Raw genomic sequence first — 24,505 nt, forward strand, 5'->3', positions numbered from 1 at the left:
TCAGTGTATTACTTTCCAGACTGACTATGCAAAAGGGGCAATACTAAGATGAACTGTGTTGATGGTTGTTACTGGTTTATTACTGGTCCATCACTGTCGCTCACCAATGGTAAATGCTCAGTATTTTTGCACTTCATCACTTTACTGTTATTGGTACATCAGTGTTTCTTGTCCTGTCATGCACTTTGATGTCAGTCTGTAAATGTCAGTCCTGTGAATGTCTATGTTATAGATAGAGAGCGAAACGTGATTTCAATTTCCTTGTATGGCCTGTGCATATGAAGAAACTGACAATAAAAGCTAACTTGACCTGACTTGACTTGATGAAGTCCCTAGATATTTGGCCCTAGCTGCAAAAGTGAAACAGCTGTAGGCCTACTTGTAGAACCAGGGCCTTATGGCCACAATGGCCACAAATGGCATGGGACTGCAGTACGATTTAACATAATGGCCAAGTCATTTTGTAATTCAATTCCATCTTACAGTAAACCATAAACACACAATATACATGCACAGATTTGCTGATATTTCCCCCCAGTGGGCCCTGCATGGCTGATCTTATAGTAGGCCTATATCACGCTAGTGATCCAGTGATATGCTAAAACAAGCAGCCATTTTGGTGCCGCTCTTAGCAAACCTCATTCTGATAAGCACCGCAGCAGATGCCTGTGTTTACAAAGGGATATGCTCCCAATCCATGGGTTTGATTCTCACCGTGCCCCCCTCTCCTCCTCCTTCACCTCGTCTCGTCGAGAACTCATTCTGTCATCACTCATTATCAGTGCCTGAGTTCTCTACTGATGTTGTGAACAAATACATGTTGTTGAGCTTCGGCTGGGGGTTATCTGAAAAAAAGTAGATTATTTCCCGGCGTTTTGATGGGTTATCAATAGAAATGACTGTCTTCTTCATTCCGAACAAGACCATGACCCAGTTTGATGCCTCGTTGTGCCTGATGATCCACTGAGCGTCTATGGTGTTTTTTCTCACTGTTGTAGGCGTTGGTGTGATGCACTGTTATTCTATCTGTCTTGCCTCAAAACAATGAATGAAACTCCATTCCATTCATTGATTTTTTTGTTCTTTTTTGCTTTTTGCTCTTCCGTTGCAGGAGTACCAAATCGACATCATCTTCGCGCAGACCTGGACAGACAGTCGGCTAAGATACAACAGCACCATGAAAATATTGACTCTGAACAGCAACATGGTTGGCCTTATATGGTTGCCGGACACCATATTCAGGAACTCAAAGAATGCAGACTCACACTGGATTACTATGCCTAATCAGCTCCTTAGAATATGGAACGATGGAAAGATTCTCTACACACTAAGGTACATTTTGGGGCTGTATGTTTGTACTACGTGTGACCGTGTGTGTGTGTGTCAGTGTGTCTGTCTGTCTGTGTGTGTGTGTGTGTGTGTGTGTGTGTGTGTGTGTGTGTGTGTGTGTGTGTGTGTGTGTGTGTGTGTGTGTGTGTGTGTGTGTGTGTGCAGATATGTCTATATATTCTAACTAATAGTAGGCCTATTAAAGGTGAGTTGTTGAGTCAACAAACCCAAAATCATCTACCCTAACTACTGTATACAATCTTCATTCCTCCCAAAGTATTACTTATGGACCTAATATAGGGAACTCCTATATGCAGGACACATGCTGTGTGTTGGGTCCTATGTGGGATCCCTGAAAGGCCCTACATACGTAGTTGGGCAAAAGGACACATTCTCCGCAGATGTGGAAATTTTGTTGTTACAGTATGAGACAGTATGGGCAGTCATGGGTAAGCGGTTAGGGCGTCAGACTTGTAGCCCAAAGGTTGCCGGTTTGATTTCCAACCCGCCAGGTTGGTGGGGTGAGTAATCAACCAGTACTCTCCTCCATGACTGAGGTACCCTGAGCATGGTACCATCCAGTCGCACTGCTCTCTTGGGGCGTCATTGAGGGCTGATAATTGCACGGGTGGGGCATAAATGCAATGTCATTGTGTGTAGTGTTTACTTGTGTGCTATGGAGTGCTGTGTCACAATGACAATGGGAGTTGGAGTTTCCCAATGTGGCTTTCACTTCACTATGCCATGTCTCAAATGCATGGCACACTTGTGCACTTTGGGCACTATGTTTCAGTGCGGTGCTCACGCAGAACATTTTGCTAAATTCAGTGCATTGAAAGTGCCCGGATGCTGCCCTAACAATGGTCAAATACTGTCTGAATTATGGACATTGCACATGCTAAACACGCCATGTTGTTAACGTACTGCAATAGACGAAATGTGGTGTTCGGCTCAGTGAAAGAGTTTGGTGAACAGTCGAGATGCTTGGCATGTAGAACTAGGTTCTACATATGCATGAATGTGAGATAGTTACCATTTGGGGTGAAGGAAATGTAAATGCAAGCATGAAACATTGTGTAATGTAAAGAGTAGCCAACCAATATTTTGGCGAGCTAATGCTATGCCAGTACGTCACTTCTAGTAAGGACACAACGTTACTGGTCCAAACTTTCCCTCGACACTATGTACTGAAGACCTCAGTGCACTGTGTACAATATGCACTAAATGCCACATGTGCGATTGCTGTGCCATTTCAGACACAGCAATAGACTACCACGTCAGCCCCAGGCAGAAGAGAAAAGAAAGAGACAAGTTGTCATGGTATATCAATACATAAGAATCTCATGTGCATTGTATTGGGGTGGTTGACGTTTAAGGGCGTAACGCAAAAACAAAACAAAAAAACGTTTTTCCAATTCTTGAAAAAATAATAGAAAAAAATGGAAAAAAATAGAAAAAAAAATAAAGCTCTTAGTGGTCTGTGGAATTTCACCTATTTTTTGCCATTTTTGGGAAAATGTGCCCTGCGGTGTGACATCCTTGGTGTGACATTTCTGTAAGATACAATAAAATTATTAATATTCTGCACAAACATATCCCCCATGCTCTTTGTACTATTGTTCCTTTAACCCCCACCCCACACACACACTACTACCCACCCGCACCCCCACCCCCACACACACATGCCTATGCATTGTACAGGCAGACAACTGTGATTTCAATGCATGCTTTCACTGTATTACTTGTAATAATTGTGTGAATGTGACAAATAAATATCCTGGTATCCTTATATCCTTGCATGATACATGAAAAACAAGTAAGGATTGAGTAACACATGGCATAAGTATGTCACACGGCAAGACATGAAGTCACACCACAGGAAATTCACTGCATTGTGGCCATTTTAATCCTTTTGTATACATGACTGACCTCTGAGCTCATGCTAACTAGATAATGATATTGTGTTTAATCTTAATATTTGTTTTCATTTATATATATAAAAAACTTTTTCCCCTTCTATAAGAGCAGTCACACCACAGGACACCATCAAATTAACCTAAGCATTGCGTGACAGAAACATTGCAATATGTAGACATATTAAGAGGTGAATAGTTAGTCACCTTAAACTTCCACACCACTCTCCAATAACTGAGGTACTGACTGGTTAGGAGCCTGTCTTTAAGACCCTTGTAACTGGCCTTGCAGCTGCCCGTTCACAAACATTGACATACATGTCACCCCACAGGACGCAATTTGTGTTACGAAATTGAACTTGTAGTTAATATTACTGTCTTCAGTTTTTTTCACATTCACATATCTTAATATGAAGTTAATATTTATGCAATCATGCCAAATGCTTCATACATTATTCAAAATGTTGTGGGTTAATTTATATATATATATTATATTCCATGTTTCATTAATGTTACAGTCACACCGCAGGATATTTGACATATAAACCTTTACATGAATCTTAACAAAAATGTTTCTTCTCATCTAAGATTAATATGAAACATAATGTACCACATCTTCTTTCATTGACATTTGTTTTTAAGAGGAAAAAGACAGTTTTGTTGGTTTTTAACCAATGTTACGTAAAAACAAGGTGTCACGTCAACCACCCATTGACTCGATGATGCACTCTAATATTCAGACCTGCAAACTCGTCAAAGAAAAAAAGGTGACAGTCTCCAGCGGAACACCTTGTGTGCCTTTATGGGGACACCCCCACCCCCCACCCCCCAAAAAAAACTCTCCAGGTCTACACGATTCATGTGAATTACCTAATTGGCCAGGGGAAAGGTGACTGTCACCAAAAGGTGACGAGTTTGCAGGTATGAATATTGCCTAGACAACACATAGCCTACATAGTTGTCACCTTAGTAAAACAACTAATAAAACTGGCATAATAATAGAAAAATACCTGCGTAGCCAACATAACATGGTAATATTGAGATAGACTATTACTCACCATACAGGCAAACAGTCTATTGCAAAACAAGATGGAACATTGCATAGACAACCAAAAAGCCCCGACTCAACATTGCTAAACAGTGGGTACAAATTAGTGAAGGTATGCACAATGTCCAGTGTAGTACAAAACTCCAAACATGTGCAAAAAATACTGGCCGTCAACTTAACAATAATGGTACCCTGTTATAGCCTGCTGGAGCAATCAGAATGGGCCATTCCCTGAAAATAATCAGCTCAAAATAACATTCTGTAACACATCTATTTGGTTCAGGGCTGTCCTACCTATGCTATGAGATGTCAATGCGGGATACTTGAGAAATTAACCACAAACCTAGAAATTGTCCTGTATTGAGGGTTAGAAGTAAGTTTGTTTTGGCTGCTTATTAAGTATTATTACGAATGAACTCATTGGACTAACTCCTTTGGCCACCTTCTTTTCTTTACACTTAATGTTGTCAGTCCATTTTAAAGTGAAACAAACATTCGGAACAAGTCAAGTGTTTGACAGCTAGCTTGTCACAGCCACAGCAGCTAATAATCACAACACAGCATCGTCACCGTAGATGTCCTCTTGGGGCGGTTTGGGAGCACAGCCATCCAATCCGCCCCTTGACAATGTCGGCCATTATAAAGTTTGACAGATCCCGACTCCCGTTCTGGGCTTTTGAGGGAGCCATTAACAGCGGAGCGCTGACTCCTCTGGAGGCACTCGCCGTTATGGCTGGAGGGTAAACAAATCCTCAATCATCGGTGCGCCGGCTTCAGTGGAGTGGCGGCCCACAGATAGACTATGCTGATGCAAGAGATTGTGCCTGGTCCTTGGTGGACAGTCAAGCAGATTGAGGTAGTCTGGTACAGTCTGTTTTTATCATACCCTTGCACTAAATTGGGATGGTAAAACTAAGTCGGCAAAGCCTGCTCCTCATACTAAACCTCTAAACTAAACTAAATTACTAAATTACTTACATACTAAAGTAAAAAGAGTCTGGTTAGTTTTTCTACTTGGAGGAATAGTGGACTTAACCTGATTTACATCATCTGGCTGCCTTCTGCAACTACACACAGGACATTCCCTTCCCTCCCGCACCCAGAGGGCAGGTAGTCGTGGACTCTCCTTAAAGGTTACAATGATTTAATCTTCCTTTTAACCAATGGCGAACATCTTGTCTTGACAAATGCAATGTTTCAGGGGACCCATGTATAGGGGTTGCGCCAGAAGGAGCAGCAAGACAGTAGAAATAAGAAAATAAATAAATAAACAAATTCAAACCATTATAACTATAAGTCAGTGTAAGGAAAAGTTGTACTAGGAAAAGTTTAGCAAAAGCAGGGCTGTGCAAAGTTCAGCGGCTCAAATTTACTGTCCGATTTCATACACCCCCCTTATAAATAAAGACATTTTTCGTTGGCACACACCATGTAAGTCAGACAGAACAAACACTGGCGGAGTGCAAATCGATTGTGTCTGCGCGTATGATTTAGAGGTAGAAAGCCCCATCCAGACACTTACGTAAATACGCAGCCACAAATTCACCCCCATTCATCATCGCTGTTATCTGTCGTTATCTCACAACTTTATTGACAACAAGATGAAACCTGCAAAAGGTTCTCACAGTCACTTGCAATCTGCAAATGATCCTTTAAGCTATCAGTGATTGAAAAGGCAGATAGTGCTGTGAGGCAGGAGAACAGAAGTTATATGAGGTGGTAAATAGAATATCACTTTAGTTTCATCAACTTTGGCCAGATAGGCCTACATGTTTGTCCACTTGTCATTCATAACCAGAGGCCAGAACTTGTACCATACTACTTACTTTAACGGTGTCTCACTCATTACTGTTAAGTGCAGGTCATAAATCTGTGTGTAGACGTAAAAAGTCAGTTTCTGGGAAAAAAAGTGAAACCGAAAGCACAACTCCTAAGGATATGTGAGAACAACTTCAGCTAGGGTTTTTGGACCATACTGTAAGCCACCCCGGTGGCATTACTTTTGTCTGCGCCGCTTCTGTTGTGGCTGTCAAGAGTCGGTATGTAAACAATATCTCAAACATGCATAATGAAAGCAGATGTGAGGCGAGTGTGTGCCTGAGGCTGTATCCTCTCTCTTCATAAATAAACAAGCGCCTCAGCTACGGACACTGAGGAGAAGAGATGGGTAAGCAGCAGCAGCAGCAGCAGCAGTAGCAGCAGTGGCTGGACATGGCAGTGACACATACTCTGCCGTGGAATGGTCTCAGGGCTGCTAACAGCTTTGGTCAGGCCCAGGACAAAGTCCTCTGAAAGCCCCCCTTACCCACCCACCTGATACAATGTAATGAGGAACCAATTCTGGGGCCCCCCTCTCTCCCTGAGCCTAGTACAAGTGACCTCCCTGTCCGCATCCCTGCATGACAGTGACACATACTCTGCAATGGCATGGTATCCAGGCTGCTCACAGCTTTGGCCAGGCCCAGGACAGTCCTGTGAAAGCCCCTCACCCACCCACCCAATACAATGTAATGAGGAACCAATTTTGGGTCCCCCCTCTCTCCCTGGGCCTGGGACAACTGACCCCCCTTTTCCACATCCCTGCATGAGCTTCTCTCCCCACTAAAAGCACCTGAGATGATGGCTGTCACGTAATTACACAACCTCAATCAGAGTGAGGCCAGAACAGTACATAGCCTTCAGCTCTACTCAGATCCTGTGAAAATGTATAAAGCACATCGCCACAGGTGCTGAAATAGCTCACAACGAGCACACGTCACCAGGGTCATTGAAGCTGTAGAAAATTGTAGATTTCAATGACCAATGTTTATGCCATGGAGAGTGGTGCATGAAAAAATCTTATATTTAAAGAATTCATTTTTCTTTTCAAATGTCAATCAATCACTAATGTTTTGTTAAAGTGCTGAGAAATGTACCTCTCAGTTTAAATGGGCCACTTCAAAGTTCTGAGGTCATTGCACAATTGTATGTTATATTGTGTAATTGCACATGGCACATGACCACTGAAAAAGTACAATGTCAGTTGTCAGTGGATAGAGGATACCGGACTTTCAACAATCCAAAAGTAGTCAATTGACTTTTTAGAGTGGTGCGATAAGCTGTAACCAGTTGCATAGTTGCTGGTCACGTTGCTATATGCAAGACTTAGATCTTCAATGAACTGTGAAAAGGTTGTGAAGCAATAACACAATATTAGAATTAAAACATAAGGTCAGGGTCCTGCTTGACTTTGGTGGTCCTACGCTGTAGCTGCACAAGAACTACTGGCTCAAAGAACATGAACTCTTCTTCAACTTATCCCTCCGTTGACATTTATGTAGCAAATTTCATGAAGCAGCATGTCCACAGGAGTGATTTATCTAAAAGGTTATGATCAATGTACCATGTCAATCTACTCTGTAACAGTAACCATAACAACAACAGAAAATAATCATCACAAATTGATGAGATATTAATACACATGTGCATAAAGAAAGAAAGTGATCAAATAAAACACATTTGAGAACACAAGAAATTCGTTCCTCAATTCAATTCAATTCTTCATCCTCAAGGGACTATGGGTGTATACGGTGCCCTTTAAGACGGATAATTTCCCTCTGAAAACTCATTTTAATGTCACAGATGCACATGTCGTTACACAATTTGCACCATATGAACACCATTATGGTCATTGTCCTTGACATTTCCATTCTAATTTACTTTTCCATATATCTGGAGGGTTTCATGTTTCACAAAGAGTACATTTGCATTTCTCAAAGAGGATCTCACAGTTGTGCTATGGTGCTGAGCTTAATGAGCTGTTGTCCTTTTCAGCATAACTTCTGATTGTCAAACTTAACATAGGCCAACTTAAAAATGAAATAAAAATGTCAGTGTGCTCCTCTACAGTATATATATATATGTATATCTGTGTTGCCCTAAGCCCAAACAACAATGGTGAAACTCTGGCTTTTAAAGATGCATCGTGCGTGTACTCCGTGGGTTGACACTGATGGAGATCCTTGTCAAAAAACGTTGACACCGCCTCTGCAAAAAAAGAAGAAAAAAAAGCACAGAAAAATCTTGTTTTGCATTGAAGGTAAGCACACAAAGCCAAGGCAAGGCAGCATAAAAGGAAAGTTAAAAAACAAAGATTACGCTCAACTCCACAGTATGAGGAATGTATTTTTGGCAGAGTTGTCGTGGTTAATTTATCTCTTTGAGCGAGACTTAAGACAGTGGCCTATTTAGTGCAGAAGGCTGGTTCCTGGGGTGGCGGGCAATGCAAACCTGCTATTTGGACCGAGGGGAGATTTCACAGCTGAACAGGGCAACTTTATCTTCCTGTCTCCAACGCTTCGGCAAGCATTTCCTTGGCAACAGGAAAGCCCCGCATGCATTGAGGCTCACAGGCTAGTTCATGACAGTCTAATCAGGCGCGAACGCTAACAAGACACATAATCACACAAACACACGCATACACACACACACACATACGCACACACACACACACACACATACACCTTTCAGATCACACATGCACGCACGCACGCAGGCACACAGGGCCGGATTAAGATGGCCCGGGGCCCCTAGGCTAGAGGTTGCTGTAGGCCCCCTCGGAAGGCAAATCTCGAAACAAATTTTCACAGTCAGTGTTATAATTTCGAGCTAGAAATTAAGTAGGACATTTATACAAACTGTACTCAACAGAACAAATGAAATGTTGATATTCCATCTTGTCGCAATTCTGCAATTTTTGACAATCAGGGGGCCCCTTGCAGGTGGGGGCCCCAAGGCTGCAGCCATATCTAGCCTGTGCAGTAATCCGGCCCTGCACGAGCACACACACACACACACACACACACACACACACACACACACACACACACACACACACACACACACACACACACACACACACACACACCACCACCACCACCACCACCACCGCTACCCAATATAGGGGCTTATTGAGAATCAATGTTCATGGGCTCTGCAGCAGCAGCAGGGGTGGCTTGTGATTGGAGGGAGGGCTCGCACCAGATTAATTGCGCTCGTTTGTTTTGTGGTCAGCTTGAATAAACAATGGTGGCTTTCATGCTGATGAGCTCCCACACCACTCCAATGCTCTCTGCTCCCTCTCTAACTCTGGCATATAGTGGTAGTAGGGGTGAATATAGTTCAAAAGTTTATTTTTTATTTTATAGATCGTTTGTCTGAATGTATGTGTGTAAGTATGTATTGATGTGTGCATGTTAATGTATTGATACAAGATACAAGATACAAGATATTTTATTTGTCATGTGTATATATATGAAACATATATATACAATGAAAAGCTTCCCTACTCTGAAAGTCCCAAAAAAAAAGGTTAAAAAAAGAAAGTAAAAAGGCAAAAAAAAAGTTCAAAGCTGCATTAAAAAATTTTTTTAAAAAAAATGGCAGGTTGGAGAAAGGGGACATGTGATGAGTGGATTCCTTCCTATGTTGATGTTTTTGAATTCAGCAGTCTGATACATTGAGGGAAGAAGCTGTCCCTGAGTCGGCTGGTGTGAGCGCGTATGCACCTGTATCTCCGGTCTGATGATAGAAGGGTGAAGTGTGTATGTGTGTGTATGTGTGTGTGTATGTATGTATGTATGTACTGTATATGTATGTATGTATGTATGTATGTATGTATGTATGTATGTATGTATGTATGTATGTATGTATGTATGTATGTATGTATGTATGTATGTATGTATGTATGTATGTATGTATGTATGTATGTATGTATGTATGTATGTATGTATGTGTGTGATATGAGTATACTGTATATATGTGTTTGAATAGGTTATGTACAGCATGTACTGTAAGGTAAGGCAAGGCAAGTTTATTTGTATAGCACATTTCATACAGAGTCAAAGAAAATTAAAAGATTAAGATAAAACATATGTCAAAATAAAAATAAGAATGAAAACATCTTGGATCTTACTAGAAAATATGTGTTTATTACTTAGTAAACTTTCATGTGAAGATCAAATTTGGCAATAGGCAGCCCAGTTTCAATGAGCAGCATAGTTGCAGTACCTTTTTTGACCATTTCCTGCACAGTGTACCTTTAATATCAATTCTGTAGGTATGGATATATACATGTACTTTATGTATGGATAATATATAGGCCTACGTGTACTTAAAATGCACGTTTTGTTAAAAACAAAAGTTTGAGAGAAGCGTAATGAAATTTGGCATGCCTAATTTACCACCTGCATTCTGTTTTCCACTCAACTGTCATTTGCCTGAATTCAGCGCGAAAAGATAAGCACGCCTATTTAACCAGCTGCATCTCATTCTCCGTTCTACTGTCATTTGGTGGAATTTCAGCTGGAATTTGGAACGCCCCTTAATTAACTATACCACATTTATCCTCCACTCACCTGTCTCCAGTCTTAAATTTTCTTTCTTGCTCGCACTCACCACCTCCCCTTTCGCCTCCTTTCCGCCACTGTTCGATCGATTTGTCAGGTGTCCTGCCCTAGCTTCCTTCCAGTTCACCTCCCTCCATTGCTCTCCAACCATCATCTGCGAGGGGTGTCCGCTCAGAGTTCGCACATATCTGCGGGCACAGATACTGCTCGAACTCTCAGTGGCGCCCCATACTCCCAAGCTCGAGAATGTTTGCTGCATAGACATTTCTCGGCCGTGGCTGTACTTCAGCACCACGGTCAGCGATCTTGCCCAATACGCCACGTAATTTATCTGAGCTTCTTGTGTGCAGTGGTCCCTGCGGACCCCGTGAAGCACTTTGATGATCAGTCCACTGCATATATGCGTTATGTATGTGTATGTGTATGTACTACACTATGTACAGTAGCGTAAAGTATATTAATTCCGCGAAAAATTAGGCATCTGACATCTTACGCAAATACACAAATACAACACATACAGTACACACCTAAGACCTAATACGGTAACACTTTACTTAAAGCCAACATTATAAGCGCATTCATAACAAATTATAACGCACATTATAATTACTTACAACGTATTATGACTACACTCATAATGCTTCATGATGCTTTATATTAACAGTTATGAATAATTATGAATCTAGCATATAATGCTTTATAAATCCAAGGGTGTCATGAGTGCTCATGACTGGCTATAAACTACAGGCTGCCTGATTGGGCTTATAGTACATTATGAGTACCTATACCCCTCTATGCACAGACCTGGATGATAAACTGTCATAAGGGCTCATACGATGCTATAATGTTTCATGTGAGATCATAAGTCGTCAATGTGTGCTCTAAGTAAAGTGAAGTTCATATGGATGCATCTATAATGCACTGTATAATGCACATCTATAATGCATCATAATGTACTGTAAGCCCCATCAGGCAGCCTGTAGTTTATATCCAGTCATGAGCACTCATAATACCCTTGGATTTGTAAAGTATTATAAACTAGATTCATGGTTATTCATTACTGTTAACATAAAGCATCATGAAACATCATCGGTGTAGTCGTAATACGTTGTAAGTAATTATAATGTGCATTATAATCTGTTATAAATGCGCTCATAATGCGGTATAGATATGGGCTTCATAGAAAGTGTTACCCCTAATACATATTATTACACATTGCAGTAAACATGTAGCACACACTCAAGTGTACAGCAATCAGCCTTGCATCAATTCGCATACACACACACACCCTCACACACACATACACTTGCGCACTCACGTTACGCTCATGCTCATGGTCATGTGTGTACGATGCATGATGCATGATGCATGATGCATGTATGCATGTGCTTGTTTGTTTGTTTGTTTTTACTTAATTTTATTTGCATACAAACAGCTACAGTTCTCTGATTTATTTTCAACTAGTGAAGAATTAGATTAGAACAAAGACAGACCTCTGCTGGTGTCACCACTGTGGAAAGCATCCCATTTTCCAGATGGCAGGTCATGTCGGCAAGCCTGAAGTGTTTTCTCTGCAGCCATTGCCCTACATCTGTACCAGCTGCCTCTGGGGACTCTAAAGCAATGCTGGGGGGTCTCAGGTGCGGCACAGGTGTGCTGGGAATACAAACAGCCCTCCTCAGGTGGCCACAGTCAAACGAAGCACAACAAAAAAGGGGAATTGTGTGGGATATACTCACTGGTATGGGTCCGGGATAGTTTTTCTCTTATTTAACCCTGTAAACGCTTCAGTCGATGTGATTAGGTTGTCAAATAAGGGTTGTTGTTAAAACTTTTCTCCTAACCAGAAGATGCTTTTAACATTTAAAAGCAGTGCTGCAGTCAAGACATACTTTGACCAGAACAGGTCAAGACAATAATGAAGACCAAGTCCAAAGAGGATTGAAGACTATTGTCCATATCAAGACTGAGTCGCATGTCAGTTTGTGTATATCAATGAAAATGATAAATGACAATAATGTGAATGTTTGAAGGACATGCAGATACCTGTACCGTGCACGTGAAGTTAAATTAGTATCTAGAAGCTCCACTTTAGAATATAGGTGTCTTCCATGGGCCTCTTCACAAGACTTTGTTTTGCGCTTTATTCTATGACAGTAATTGCCTAACTTATGGAGTAATTGATCCCATGTATGAGCCCGTGAAAGGTTATTAATTATTTTTCATCACCGTTTTATTATTGGACACAGTATAGTATTCATACTGTACGTAATACCTCTCAGAAAAACGATCCAAGGTCAAAATAAGGTGATATCTATTGGTATGGTCTTTTAGACATTTATGAACTTCATAGTGGTTTCCAACCTGATTATGCATGAATCTAAATATGTTTTATGATTTTGTGCAGGAGTCACACTCACCAATCTTATCTCATACATAATGTATACTTCATTGGTATTCTTGTGGTAATCAATTTTTGTTAAACCTTTTCTCTCTTTCTCTCATGGTCACGGTTGGAGAACACACGCGCGCGCAGACACGCACACACACACACACACACACACACACACACACACACACACACACACACACACACACACACACACACACACACATGCGCGCGCAAGAGCGCGCTCACACACATTTGGAATCTAGGTAGTGTCAATTATTTATATTTTTCCAACTTGTTCAATAAATATTGATATGGGTGTCAGACTCCTTGTTAGTTTGCTCATTTTCATATCATTATCATCTGTAATTTTAATTAAGAACTTCTGCTAAGCCATTAACCCACCAGGCACATTCGCTATAAGTGTTTACGATGTAATCAGGTTCCATGCATCATCATTAAATATGCAAATTGGGCTCCGTGTGCAATAAACTGCCCATGCTGTAATCGGTTAATACGTTATTATCATTACTGCATTATGGGTCTGTACAGAGCTCATCGTCTGTTAACCTGGTAGAGTTTCAGGGAGTGTTTATTACATCTAAATCCCCTGTGTTTTGAGTACTCATATTGCTGTGATGAAAATGCAACACTAACAGAATATGAGAGAGAGACAGAGAGAGAGAGAGAGAGAGAGAGAGAGAGAGAGAGAGACATCAGAGAAAAAAATAATAAATAATATGAAAAAGTCATGGTGCTGTTTTTGTGCTTGCAGGCTCACCATCAACGCTGAATGTCAGCTCCAACTGCACAACTTCCCCATGGATGCCCACTCCTGCCCCCTCATCTTCTCCAGCTGTGAGTTGAGTTCTACCACAACCCTTTTGACCTCTCTGTCACGCACCCAACAGCAAATACCAAGCATATGTCAGGAGCATTTCAAAGGTCTGCTAATCATAACTTCAATCTGTGCTTATAAAGTTTGAGGCACAAATGTCATAGATGTCTATATTAGATGAAAGCTTATGCTTGAGATATTACTTCACTAAAATGCTTTTTCCAAATGTAAGAGGCTGTGGATCATAAGAAATCCCCTAGACACTGACGTGTCTGTTAACATTACCATACGATGCGATATGATACGATACGATACGATACCACACGACACAATATCCACTTTGTTGTCAGTTTTCACTCGCACGCGTGTGCGCGTGAATGGGCGCGCACGCACACACACACACACACACACACACACACACACACACACACACACACACACACACACACACACACACACACACACACACACACACACACACACACACACACACACACACACACACACACACACCTCACGCTGTGGATTCTACCTCCCTCGGTGCTGGTCAGTTAGCAAGCGATCATTTTACTGGTCAGACAGCCTGTGTCTTATATCCAGTCATTTAATAAACATCCCGGAGAGTTATCTTGACATATAGGATGCCGCAAAAAATGCTCTTAAATTCCTATCCATCACAGTTAATTCAAATTCAATTCACATTGAGGCCTGGAAACATAACCATTAAAACATTAAACCGACTGGTTGATGCTTTAGAATGCCGCTCTGACGGCCCCCAAAAATAAAACATATGGTCGAGTGCTGTAATGACCAGGTGGCAGAAAATCAGTCTTTTTTTGCTTCTGGCCTATGCTCATTTCACCACATGCTGCTTGGCACGAGTGACCGGCCAGCTAAAAAGCCTCTCAAAAAAGAAATAACACCTAAAATGCTGTATGGATCGTGCCATAAAAAATTTCCCTTCATGAAGCCCATTGTGCCTGCACAGAAGAATGACATTTTAGACATTTTACAGCAATGTTAATGTCATCCACAAGAAGCTGAGATAAGAAAAGAACATCACCCTCAGTGGAGCTGTTTGTAACACCCACATGCAGGCAATGTACTCCAGTTAATGTAGTGTGGCGTGTCATTTACTGTTGAGCCGCGGACGTTTGTAAATGGTTTTGAAGCCAAGATAGCTATTACAGGATCCAAAGGACACAAAAGTAAGCAGAATGTCCAGGCAAAATAAATATAAAAAATCCAAGGTCGCAAATATTATAGAAAAAGGAATGTACAGTATATCACGAAAGTGAGTACACTCCTCACAGTTTTTCCAGATTTGTGAGTATATCTTTTCATAGGAAAGCATTACAGAAATTTAACTTTGACACAATGATTAGTGACCTTTTAACAACATATTTAACTGCTTATATTTCTTGTTCACTAAGAAAAAAAACTAAATACAGCCATTAATGTTTGAACATGTACCCACAAAAGTGAGTACACCCCAGATTAAAATCTGATAGAAAAGGGGCCGTGTTGGCTCGAATCGTCTCAAAATGAAAAAGGATTAAAAGGGAGGTCAGTGGTGTGCGTTTCAACCTTTCTTTGCATTGAACTTTTACATTTTGAGTGTGTACCTGGCTTAAATAGATTGGTGTGAGATTTGAATGCAATCAAATATAATGAGAATGCAATCAAAAGAATATCATGATCTGCTTCAGTAGTCACAGTGCATGTTGACGTGCAGGTTTCTTTTAGGTGTATTTCAGATTGCCAATGTTGACAGCATTCATGCATCCCCACACCATGTCAGTCCCACTACCATGCTTGGCTAGTGAGAGGATACACTTTTTTTGTAAAACTCACTTGTTTACCACCACACATGCTTGACACCATCTAAAGCAAATTTGTTAATCTTGATCTCAAGAGAGATGAACAGACCAAGGATATGGATCACTGGAACCATGTTGTGTGATTTGAAGAGACCAAGATAAAAAAAAAAATACTTAAGAGGGTTTCAAGCATGTGCGGTGGTAAACAAGTGAGTTTTACAAAAAAAAGTACATCCTTTCGTGATATACTGTAGCCATAATCATTACAGTAGATGTGTATTGCAGTCACTCTAAAGCCCCAACGTAAGGCAACCACAGTCATAAACAAACCTACTGTATCTGTGATCTTAAAGGGGATAGAGAATGGTTGAATTGGCTATTTACCCTTGTTCTGTGATGTGATATATAGCCCAAAATTTTTTGGCTGGGTCTGTAATGTCTTAGAACCTTCATAAAAGGCTATGTGAAAACGCTGTGTATTGGTTGGGATCCAACATGCTTCGTTTGGCCTCAATTCGCTCATTTCTGTGCTTATTTGGCAACCTCATTATAAATGTGCGTAAATGATGATGCAGATTATTTGCCGTGCTTCCTGATTGGTTGTCCTTGCTATTACTTTTACAGCTACCTTTCTCGTAGTGTGGTGGCAAAGGGCTATGGTGGTAGCTGTAATTACTTGACTGCTAGAACGTGAATTGCCGGTGTTATTAGATAAGATATAATAAGATAAAATACGACAAAAACTAGCCATGTGCATTTTGCAACCAAGAAAACATATAATGTTAAAACAGACAACAAGTGATAAGATTTCCATCATTACTGACTGGCTTAAATTTTAATTTAAACTTAACACTGAACATCAAAATACCCCTCTGCCCTCTAGCTCTATCCATGTACAGTAAAGGTACTCTCTCTCACTAGTTTAATTAAATAGGCAGCACTATTCTCTACTGCTGATACACTGGTACATTTCAGTTTTGTAATTATGTTATCTAATCATTTAATCAGTCCATGTCTATGCGAATAAAAGGGCTGGCAAAAGGGAACTCTGCTCATCATAATAACGAACCATTGCCTCGTTGGGTTTATCCTCTCTCTTGTCAAAAGTACTCACATGTTTGGCATAGGACTTAACAAATGTCATTGTACTTAAATCATTTATCATTAGTGGTGTCAACAATGATCGATTCGGCGATGCAATCCAATGCGGGGCATGGGCAATCCAGAATCGATCCGGCAAGTTACAGAATCAATCCGGCAATTTTTTAAGTTTCCAATTACTTCCATGGATATTTCGGGAGCAAATGAATGTTAAATTAAATAAAAGCACTTCAAAAATTGCAAGACTGATACAGACTGATAAAGAAAACAGCCAACAAATTGTTGTTCAGTATCTGACTACTTGTATTGCCTCCCCAGGTGAAAAAGTGGTTCAATTTAGTACAATAAAAGCACGACTGAAGTGTACTTAGCATGTTAAAAGCGCACTCACACTTTTTGTGCTAAGAAAAAGTATGTTTACAATATGCTTATTTAAAGTGTACTTAAAATTAGATGTAATTAAGTTGCTCTCAAAGAAAGTACACTTTGCGAACCATACATAAAGTGCACTTAGAAGATGTTTGGCTAAAGTGTATTTAGAGGAATATACTAAATGTGTTCTAATAGTGAACTTACTAAAAGTGTATTTTTTAATAACATATTGCAATTGCACTTTTTTTAAGTGCACTTTGATTATACTTCACCCAAGTGACTTCGAAGTGTGATTTTCTATAGTGCGCTTTAAAGTAAATCACTTTAACATATTGGAAGTATACTTTTTCTAAGTGCACCATGATTGTGCTTCATCCAAATATATTCAAAGTGTGCTTACACAAAGTGCATTTACCCATCATGCATCATCATGCATGTACCATCATGCAATGCACTTCTTGGAGCTAAATTTCTCAAACAGAACCCATTTACCTCTAAGGAACATCTTTGGTTTGCATGAAAATATTACTCATTGTTATATTCTGCATTTATTGTAGGAGTTTTAACATTTTAAAGTGGTACACAAAAAATGGCCATGTTCCCACCGTCATTATGATGGTCACGTATATGTTCTGGTATATATAGACTCACGCTTCCCATGATATCATGGTGAGAGGTAAGTTGGAACTAGTTGTTCAAACAAAAAATCAAGGGTCACCATTCGTGATTAATTCAAATGATCAACTGCAGGAAGGTTGAACAAGAATGAAGTAAAGTGAAATGTGTATCTGAAATCTCTGTAACAATGCAATGATTGTAAATGTCAGTCGTGTTAGGCATGCATACTGTATCACTACTGTAACATGTGGCTGTGTGTAACGTACAAGCTCTGAGAACCAGCATGGATTGTTGTATTACATTTATATTATTCGTTGTACTTGGGAGTGTACTGTAAATATACTTCAAGCATACCTGTTATATATTTACAATACTTAATATGATATACTTTTTACATACTTAAAATGTTCCAATGTAGTCCAAAGAAGCATGAAGTTAATATACTTTTATTGTACTTCTAGTAACAATAAAATGTTATAGAAGTGTACTCAAGCACACTATTAATGCCATACGAATGCATGAAAAGCGTGTTTGGAGCATACTTTCAAAAGTATGCTTGTAGTGCACTTAAAGTTGTCCAAAAGCGGTGCCAATTTAGCATCCTCAGTGTGCTGCAAGTGTGCTGAAGTACTGCTTTAGTAGTGCTTCAGCGCACTAATAGTGCAATGAAGCGCACTTTAAATCGCCGAAAATAGTACACTTTGTACTAAGTACGGTCAAAAAAAGTACACTTTAAGTATATGGGTTTTTCACCTGGGTAGGTCCATTGCATTATTCATCAAGAAGTCAAATAAGGTACAATTGACTAAGCAAGAAAATGTCTCTTTTTTCAATAGCTAATGGTGGTACCGCCCTGTGTACAATTATAGAGTGAGATGGTGCTTACATTTGGCTTCAAAACAAAAATGAATCGCTTCTTCAAAGTTCCTCATCATCTTTTTACTTTCATCTATAGAAACAAAGACACAAACACAAACAAACAAATGCGTGCACACGCACAGGCACGCACGCACGCATGCACACACGATCTCTCCCTCTTGCTATCTCTCTCTCTCACACACACACACACACACACACACACACACACACACACACACACACACACACACACACACACACACACGCACACACATACACACATGCACACACACACAATCTCTCTCCCTTTTTTATCTCTCAAACATGCACACGCACGCACGCACGCACGCACACACACACACACGCACGCACGCACACACACACACACAGACTTCATCACATTCAGACACATCCAATTCCGTCCCCCTCTCCATCTTCGTCTCTCTCTCTCTCTCTCTCTCTCTCTCTCTCTCTCTCTCTCTCTCTCTCTCTCTCTACCTATCCATTGCCTTCACAACAACCAGAGATAAAACGTGAGCCTTAATGTGATACCCCCCACCCCCCATCACCACCCCCCACCCCCACCCCCCATCTCCTGACACACAACCCAACCCCCTCCCACACACCCACTCCAGCTCCCCGCCTTCTTACTCACTGCCAGGGCTGGACTGGGCATCTGGCATACCGGACATTTCCCGGTGGGCCCTGCACCCTCGTGGGCCCCTATTTTCAGAAATGTTTTTTTTTTTACATTTCTGAAAATAGGGGCCCACAAGGGTGCGGGGCCCACCGGTGAGTCAGTTCTGCGCCGCTAATTATGAGGGGGGGGGGCTTTAAGCCAAAAGTGCCCGGGCCCTAGTTCTCCCCCACTCCAGCCCTCTTACTCACTGCCCACAGGTACATGCAACAGACCCTGACCTTTTCCCGCTGCCGATGAGAAAGATTTTACACTCCTTTGTGCACACCAGCGCTCACCCACTGTAACCGCCTGCTCATTTTCAAGGCAATGAGCCGTCGCGGTTTGTGTTTTGAGCATGGAGGTGCACGCAGTGTGATGGCTGAAGTGAGTCATGCGTTTTGCGGCACATTTACTCACACCAAATGCCCCTGACAATCAATCTCCTGTCCCTCCGCAATCCATCCATCTGTGCCCGATCTCACTCGACATTGTGGTGCATAGTCAACCATGTCGTGAATGTTCAGTAACTATGGTGTGCTGTACAATACATATTCCATTGAAAACGTCTTGACTAGAAAACATTTTTTCATTTTCATAATATGCTAGGCCTATTACAATTTTGCCCTTAATTAACTCAGGAGCTGTAACAAATCTGAAAACAAAATTGACACGATCCATCAGCGGCACAACCCCTGGCAGAGGCCTTTTGATGGCCACGTACTGTACAGTACTCCAAGAAGAAACCCTTACTCTTGCTCTCAGTATTACGCAGTGTTTTTCAACAATGGGGTCGGGATCCCATGTGGTCGCTTGAAATTCAAATGTGGTTGCCTGGAATGTCTAGGTGTGACAACATGTATGGAGTAACGGCCGACGAGGTGTCCCGATATCAAGGGAAATAATGGACGAGGCGGAGCGTTCTAACAGCCCGACGGCGCGTCAAGTCCATTTTCCCTTGATATCGGGACACCTTGAAGGCCGTTATTCCGCTTATCACCCGGTTACCGGCATTTAAGTATTAATTTATTAATATGTTAATCTAAGGCTTAGTGAGGAAGTAGATTAACCACTGCGCTTGGTACATTGCTATGGGCACTGTCATAGGGAATTTGTTCCGGGCAGGGAAACTCGTAAGTAAACTAAGTCCACTGGTTTTCTTGGTTCAGTAATATTGATTTGCAGTTCTTCCTGCAGATCGGTCAAGTAAAGTTTAACAATGAATGAACCACATTGCATCACAGGGCAGTTGTTGACTACATGATCATTTCATTAGTTTGACTGTTTTGCAGTTTCTCAAGCCAAGTTAATTTTCCAAATTCATCTGCGGACATTTTTGCCAGTGGTAAGTCAATGAAATATCATTTTTGGAGGTCTTCATTCAAGCAAACGGACGATTGTTTCCTGCATTCCAGTAGATTGTTGTATTCTGCTATGCGACATTGTCAAAATAACATACCCAAATGGGCATTTCCGTAGTTTAAGATCCACTGTCAACGTAACTGCTAATGGCTGTCCTAAAATTGGATGATGGGCTTAAGGATAGTCCAGTCCCAAGTTAAACTACAATGAATACACGCTGCCAATACTCAAAACTGCTGTTTTAAATGTGTAAATGCGACATTACGATGTTCTGGGTGACGTAACAGTAACATAGCACGCGTATCTCGAGCCTTAGCGACCAGTTGACGAGCTATTGTGACCAGCTTAGCGACGCTGTTGGAATGGTGTTGAACAGCTGATTCGAACGCGATTGTTGCGTCACCCGGAAATTTTTCCCTGCCCGGAACAAATTCCCTGTGACAGCACCACTTCCTAATCTAGTGAGACGCGCCTCTATCAGAGGCATGTGAGGACGCAGAACGTTGGGTTGACTTGACAACCAAATGCGATAGAATTAACGACGGGGTCTTGGCTTGACAACCAAATGTAATAGAATTAACGACGCGGTCTTGGCCATAGCAACCTGCAGTTTAGAATTAGTAACGGCACTTTGCCAGAAAGATAGAAAAGAAGCAATTTAGACGCCCGCATGCCCGCATGACATCATAGGTGTCCTGCTCTCGGGGAATAAAGGACACCTGCCCAGCCAATCAGAAGATGTACCGTCTGCTCACCGGGTGATAAAATACGGATAAATATCAGTAATTCATATTACGCAATAATTCATATTCTGGTTGAAACACTGCATATAATCTTGCACTTTCAGAAATCGTTATGGGTTTAATAGCCTGCCAGTTTTTTTGTCATGATAAGAAAAATGTTTTTGGGGTCCCCAGAAATTTGGGATGGGGTCCCGGGCCATAAAAGGTTGGGAACCACTGCAGTATAACCCAATCCTGCTCAGTCCTACTGAATACTGAAGCACTTCCAGATTTCCTGCACTACACTATTGCTCTTACTATTCCCCAGAAGGGTAGAAAGGAGTGACATACACACAGAGAAACCAAAACACATTGACTCACACACACACATGCACACACACTCACGCACACATGCACGCACGCAAGCGCGCACACACACACACACACACACACGCACGCGCACACACACACACATACACACACACACCCACACACGCACGCACACACACACAAGCACAAAAGTTGCACAGCAAGGTGTCTGAATTGTCCTAGTCTTCATATTCTTTCACACAGCTGGAGACACCCAAAGGCTCCCTGGACTATACTGCTTTCTTTTTCAAAATCTGAAAGTCTAAGCTGCTCTTCTGTCTTGAAGGAAAGACGAGACATCATATTTTCTCCCTTTGAGATTGACAGGGGCTTATGAAACACAGATGCACCGGGTCACTCTAGCTAGCACAATGTGTGTGTGTGTGTGTGTGTGTGTGTGTGTGTGTGTGTGTGTGTGTGTGTGTGTGTGTGTGTGTGTGTGTGTGTGTGTGTGTGTGTGTGTGTGTGTGTGTGTGTGTGTGTGTGTGTGTGTGTGTGTGTGTGTGCGAGAAAGAGAAAGAGAGAGATAGAGTGTGTGTGTGTGTGTGTGTGAGAGAGAGAGAGAGAGAGAGAAAGGGAGCAAGAGAGACGGAGAGAGAGAGAGAGAGAGAGAGAGAGAGAGAGGAGAGAGAGAGAGGGAGAGAGAGAGGGGGAATTTGTGTGTTATTATGTGAGAGACACAGGGGGGAAACAGAGAGAGGGGTGGAAAAAGTCTGGTGGAAAGAAAGTGAGTTACAGAGAGAGACAGACAGACAGACAGACAGACAGACAGACAGACAGAGACAGAGAGAGAGAGAGAGAGAGAGAGAGAGAGAGATACGTACACAGTACATCTCCCCCATCCATCATGGCACGGGCTCGTGGAGAATTGCTTTGACCCCACTCAGGTGGAAAAGCATGCGCGAGTTGCCAGAGTGGCTTGACATTTGCAGCCCCATCAAAGCCTCTCAGCATGCCACCTTGGCTCCTCATAAACACACTCCTCACCTCACCCAGCCCATACCCCACTCTCAGGCTGGCCTCACCCAGCCCATACCCCACTCTCAGGCTGGCCTCACCCAGCCCATACCCCACTCTCAGGCTGGCCTCACCCAGCCTATACCCCACTCTCAGGCTGGCCTCACCCAGCCCATACCCCACTCTCAGGCTGGCCTCACCCAGCCTATACCCCACTCTCAGGCTGGCCTCACCCAGCCCACCCCACTCTCAGGCTGGCCTGGCCTCGCATGCTGCCCTGATACCCCACCACCAGGGCCACTGACAGATTTGGCTGGGCCCAGGACAAAGTCATCTTAATGGGGCCCCTACCCAATACATACAATCTAATTCTGGCCCCCCTATCTCCCTGGGCCCGGGACAAAATCCCCCTTTGTCCCCCCTGACGACGGGCCTGCCAGGGCCACTGACAGATTTGACAGGACCCACGACAAAGTCATCTAAAAGGCTCCCTAGTGAAATGCATATAATGCAATGAGGGTTCAATTCTAGGCCCTCTTTCTCCCTGGGCCAAAGACAACTGACCCCTTTGTCTCCACCCTTTGGCTATACCCTGTGCCCCATCACAAGCATTAGTCTCCATACGCGTGTATGAGATGATGACAGTGGAGGAGAGCACTCCAGACCAAGACTACTGGCCTTTGTAATTATAGTACTGCACGTTCAGAGAAGTATAATGATCAGAATCTTCTCCAATGGACGTCACTCAGGGTCGCTGTGAAGCCGTGAGCTGCTGCAATTGTCTGTTATCATCCTCCTCTTGGTTTTTTTTTTTTTTTTTTTGCTGTCCTTCCTGCTGCTTCTTATTTGTGTATGCCATATGTACCACACAGCTGTTGGCATGCACTCCATCCACTGGAACAGCAGTATGTTCCCGACCCAACCAGATGGTTGTGTAACTTTGGGGAGGCTGATTGACCGATCTTTGTTTTTCTCAAGGTCATTCTATCATGAGTTGATACAGTTTTATCAAGCACTGTGAGATTGTGAGATTCTGTGTTTTTTGGTAGTGATACAGCAAAAGACTAGAAAAAACAGATGGTCAAGCACAGTCTTTTGTGTATTTTGTCGTGTTGTATAAACTGTTGCTAGGTTACAGTGCAGCTGGCTAGACTGATATCACGCGGCTGGCAATGCTGGCATGCTTTTGTTCGACTTTCTGAAGTTTTCATAATTGCATGTAAATATTCCTCCGCTCACTATTGCAGAGGGTCACTCGTGTTGCCGATGTCATTTCATGAAAGCAACACAATTGAAAAGACATGGGTGTATGATAAATTAGAAAGGATATCAAACTCTTCCTTTTTATTGTCAACAACATCAGCGGGATGCCTTTCACATTAATGTTATTGCAATAACGCTGTCAGGCCTTTCTTGTCACAGAATCAGATCTCTGTTGATGACAAGAGCGCGACAAATAATTGGTGGCCTTTCTCAATAAAAGACCGAATCTGGAATGAGCGGGTTTGATGTTTAATCGAGTTGGCAAAAATGTTGCTGCCATTTAGGAAAGGAAAACACGACCAACAAGGTCGGTGTCTGCGCCTACACTTTAAACCTGTGTATTGCTTGGTGCGTCCACTCCTAAAATGTAGTAATCACTTGAGGTAATCTCCTACTGGAGACATTGAGAATGGACTAGGTCCGAAACGTCTGTTGCTCCAGTTTTAACCTCTGACTTCCGTTGTAAATTTTCGGCTACAATATA

The 24,505-nt window shown here is 42.0% G+C and overlaps 1 protein-coding gene across 1 annotated transcript in view; it reads left to right on the forward strand.

Moving 5' to 3' along the window:
• Positions 1-24,505, forward strand: part of LOC134450377 (gamma-aminobutyric acid receptor subunit gamma-3) — a 139,786-nt gene that overhangs the window by 86,441 nt on the left and 28,840 nt on the right. The window contains exons 4-5 of the mRNA XM_063200222.1: positions 1,112-1,332; positions 13,841-13,923. Of these exons, the coding sequence (XP_063056292.1) occupies positions 1,112-1,332; positions 13,841-13,923 (304 nt within the window). The remainder of the gene's footprint in view (positions 1-1,111; positions 1,333-13,840; positions 13,924-24,505) is intronic.

The sequence above is a fragment of the Engraulis encrasicolus genome, chromosome 6 (assembly GCF_034702125.1).
Source record: "Engraulis encrasicolus isolate BLACKSEA-1 chromosome 6, IST_EnEncr_1.0, whole genome shotgun sequence".
In the NCBI taxonomy this organism is placed as follows: Eukaryota; Metazoa; Chordata; class Actinopteri; order Clupeiformes; family Engraulidae; genus Engraulis; species Engraulis encrasicolus.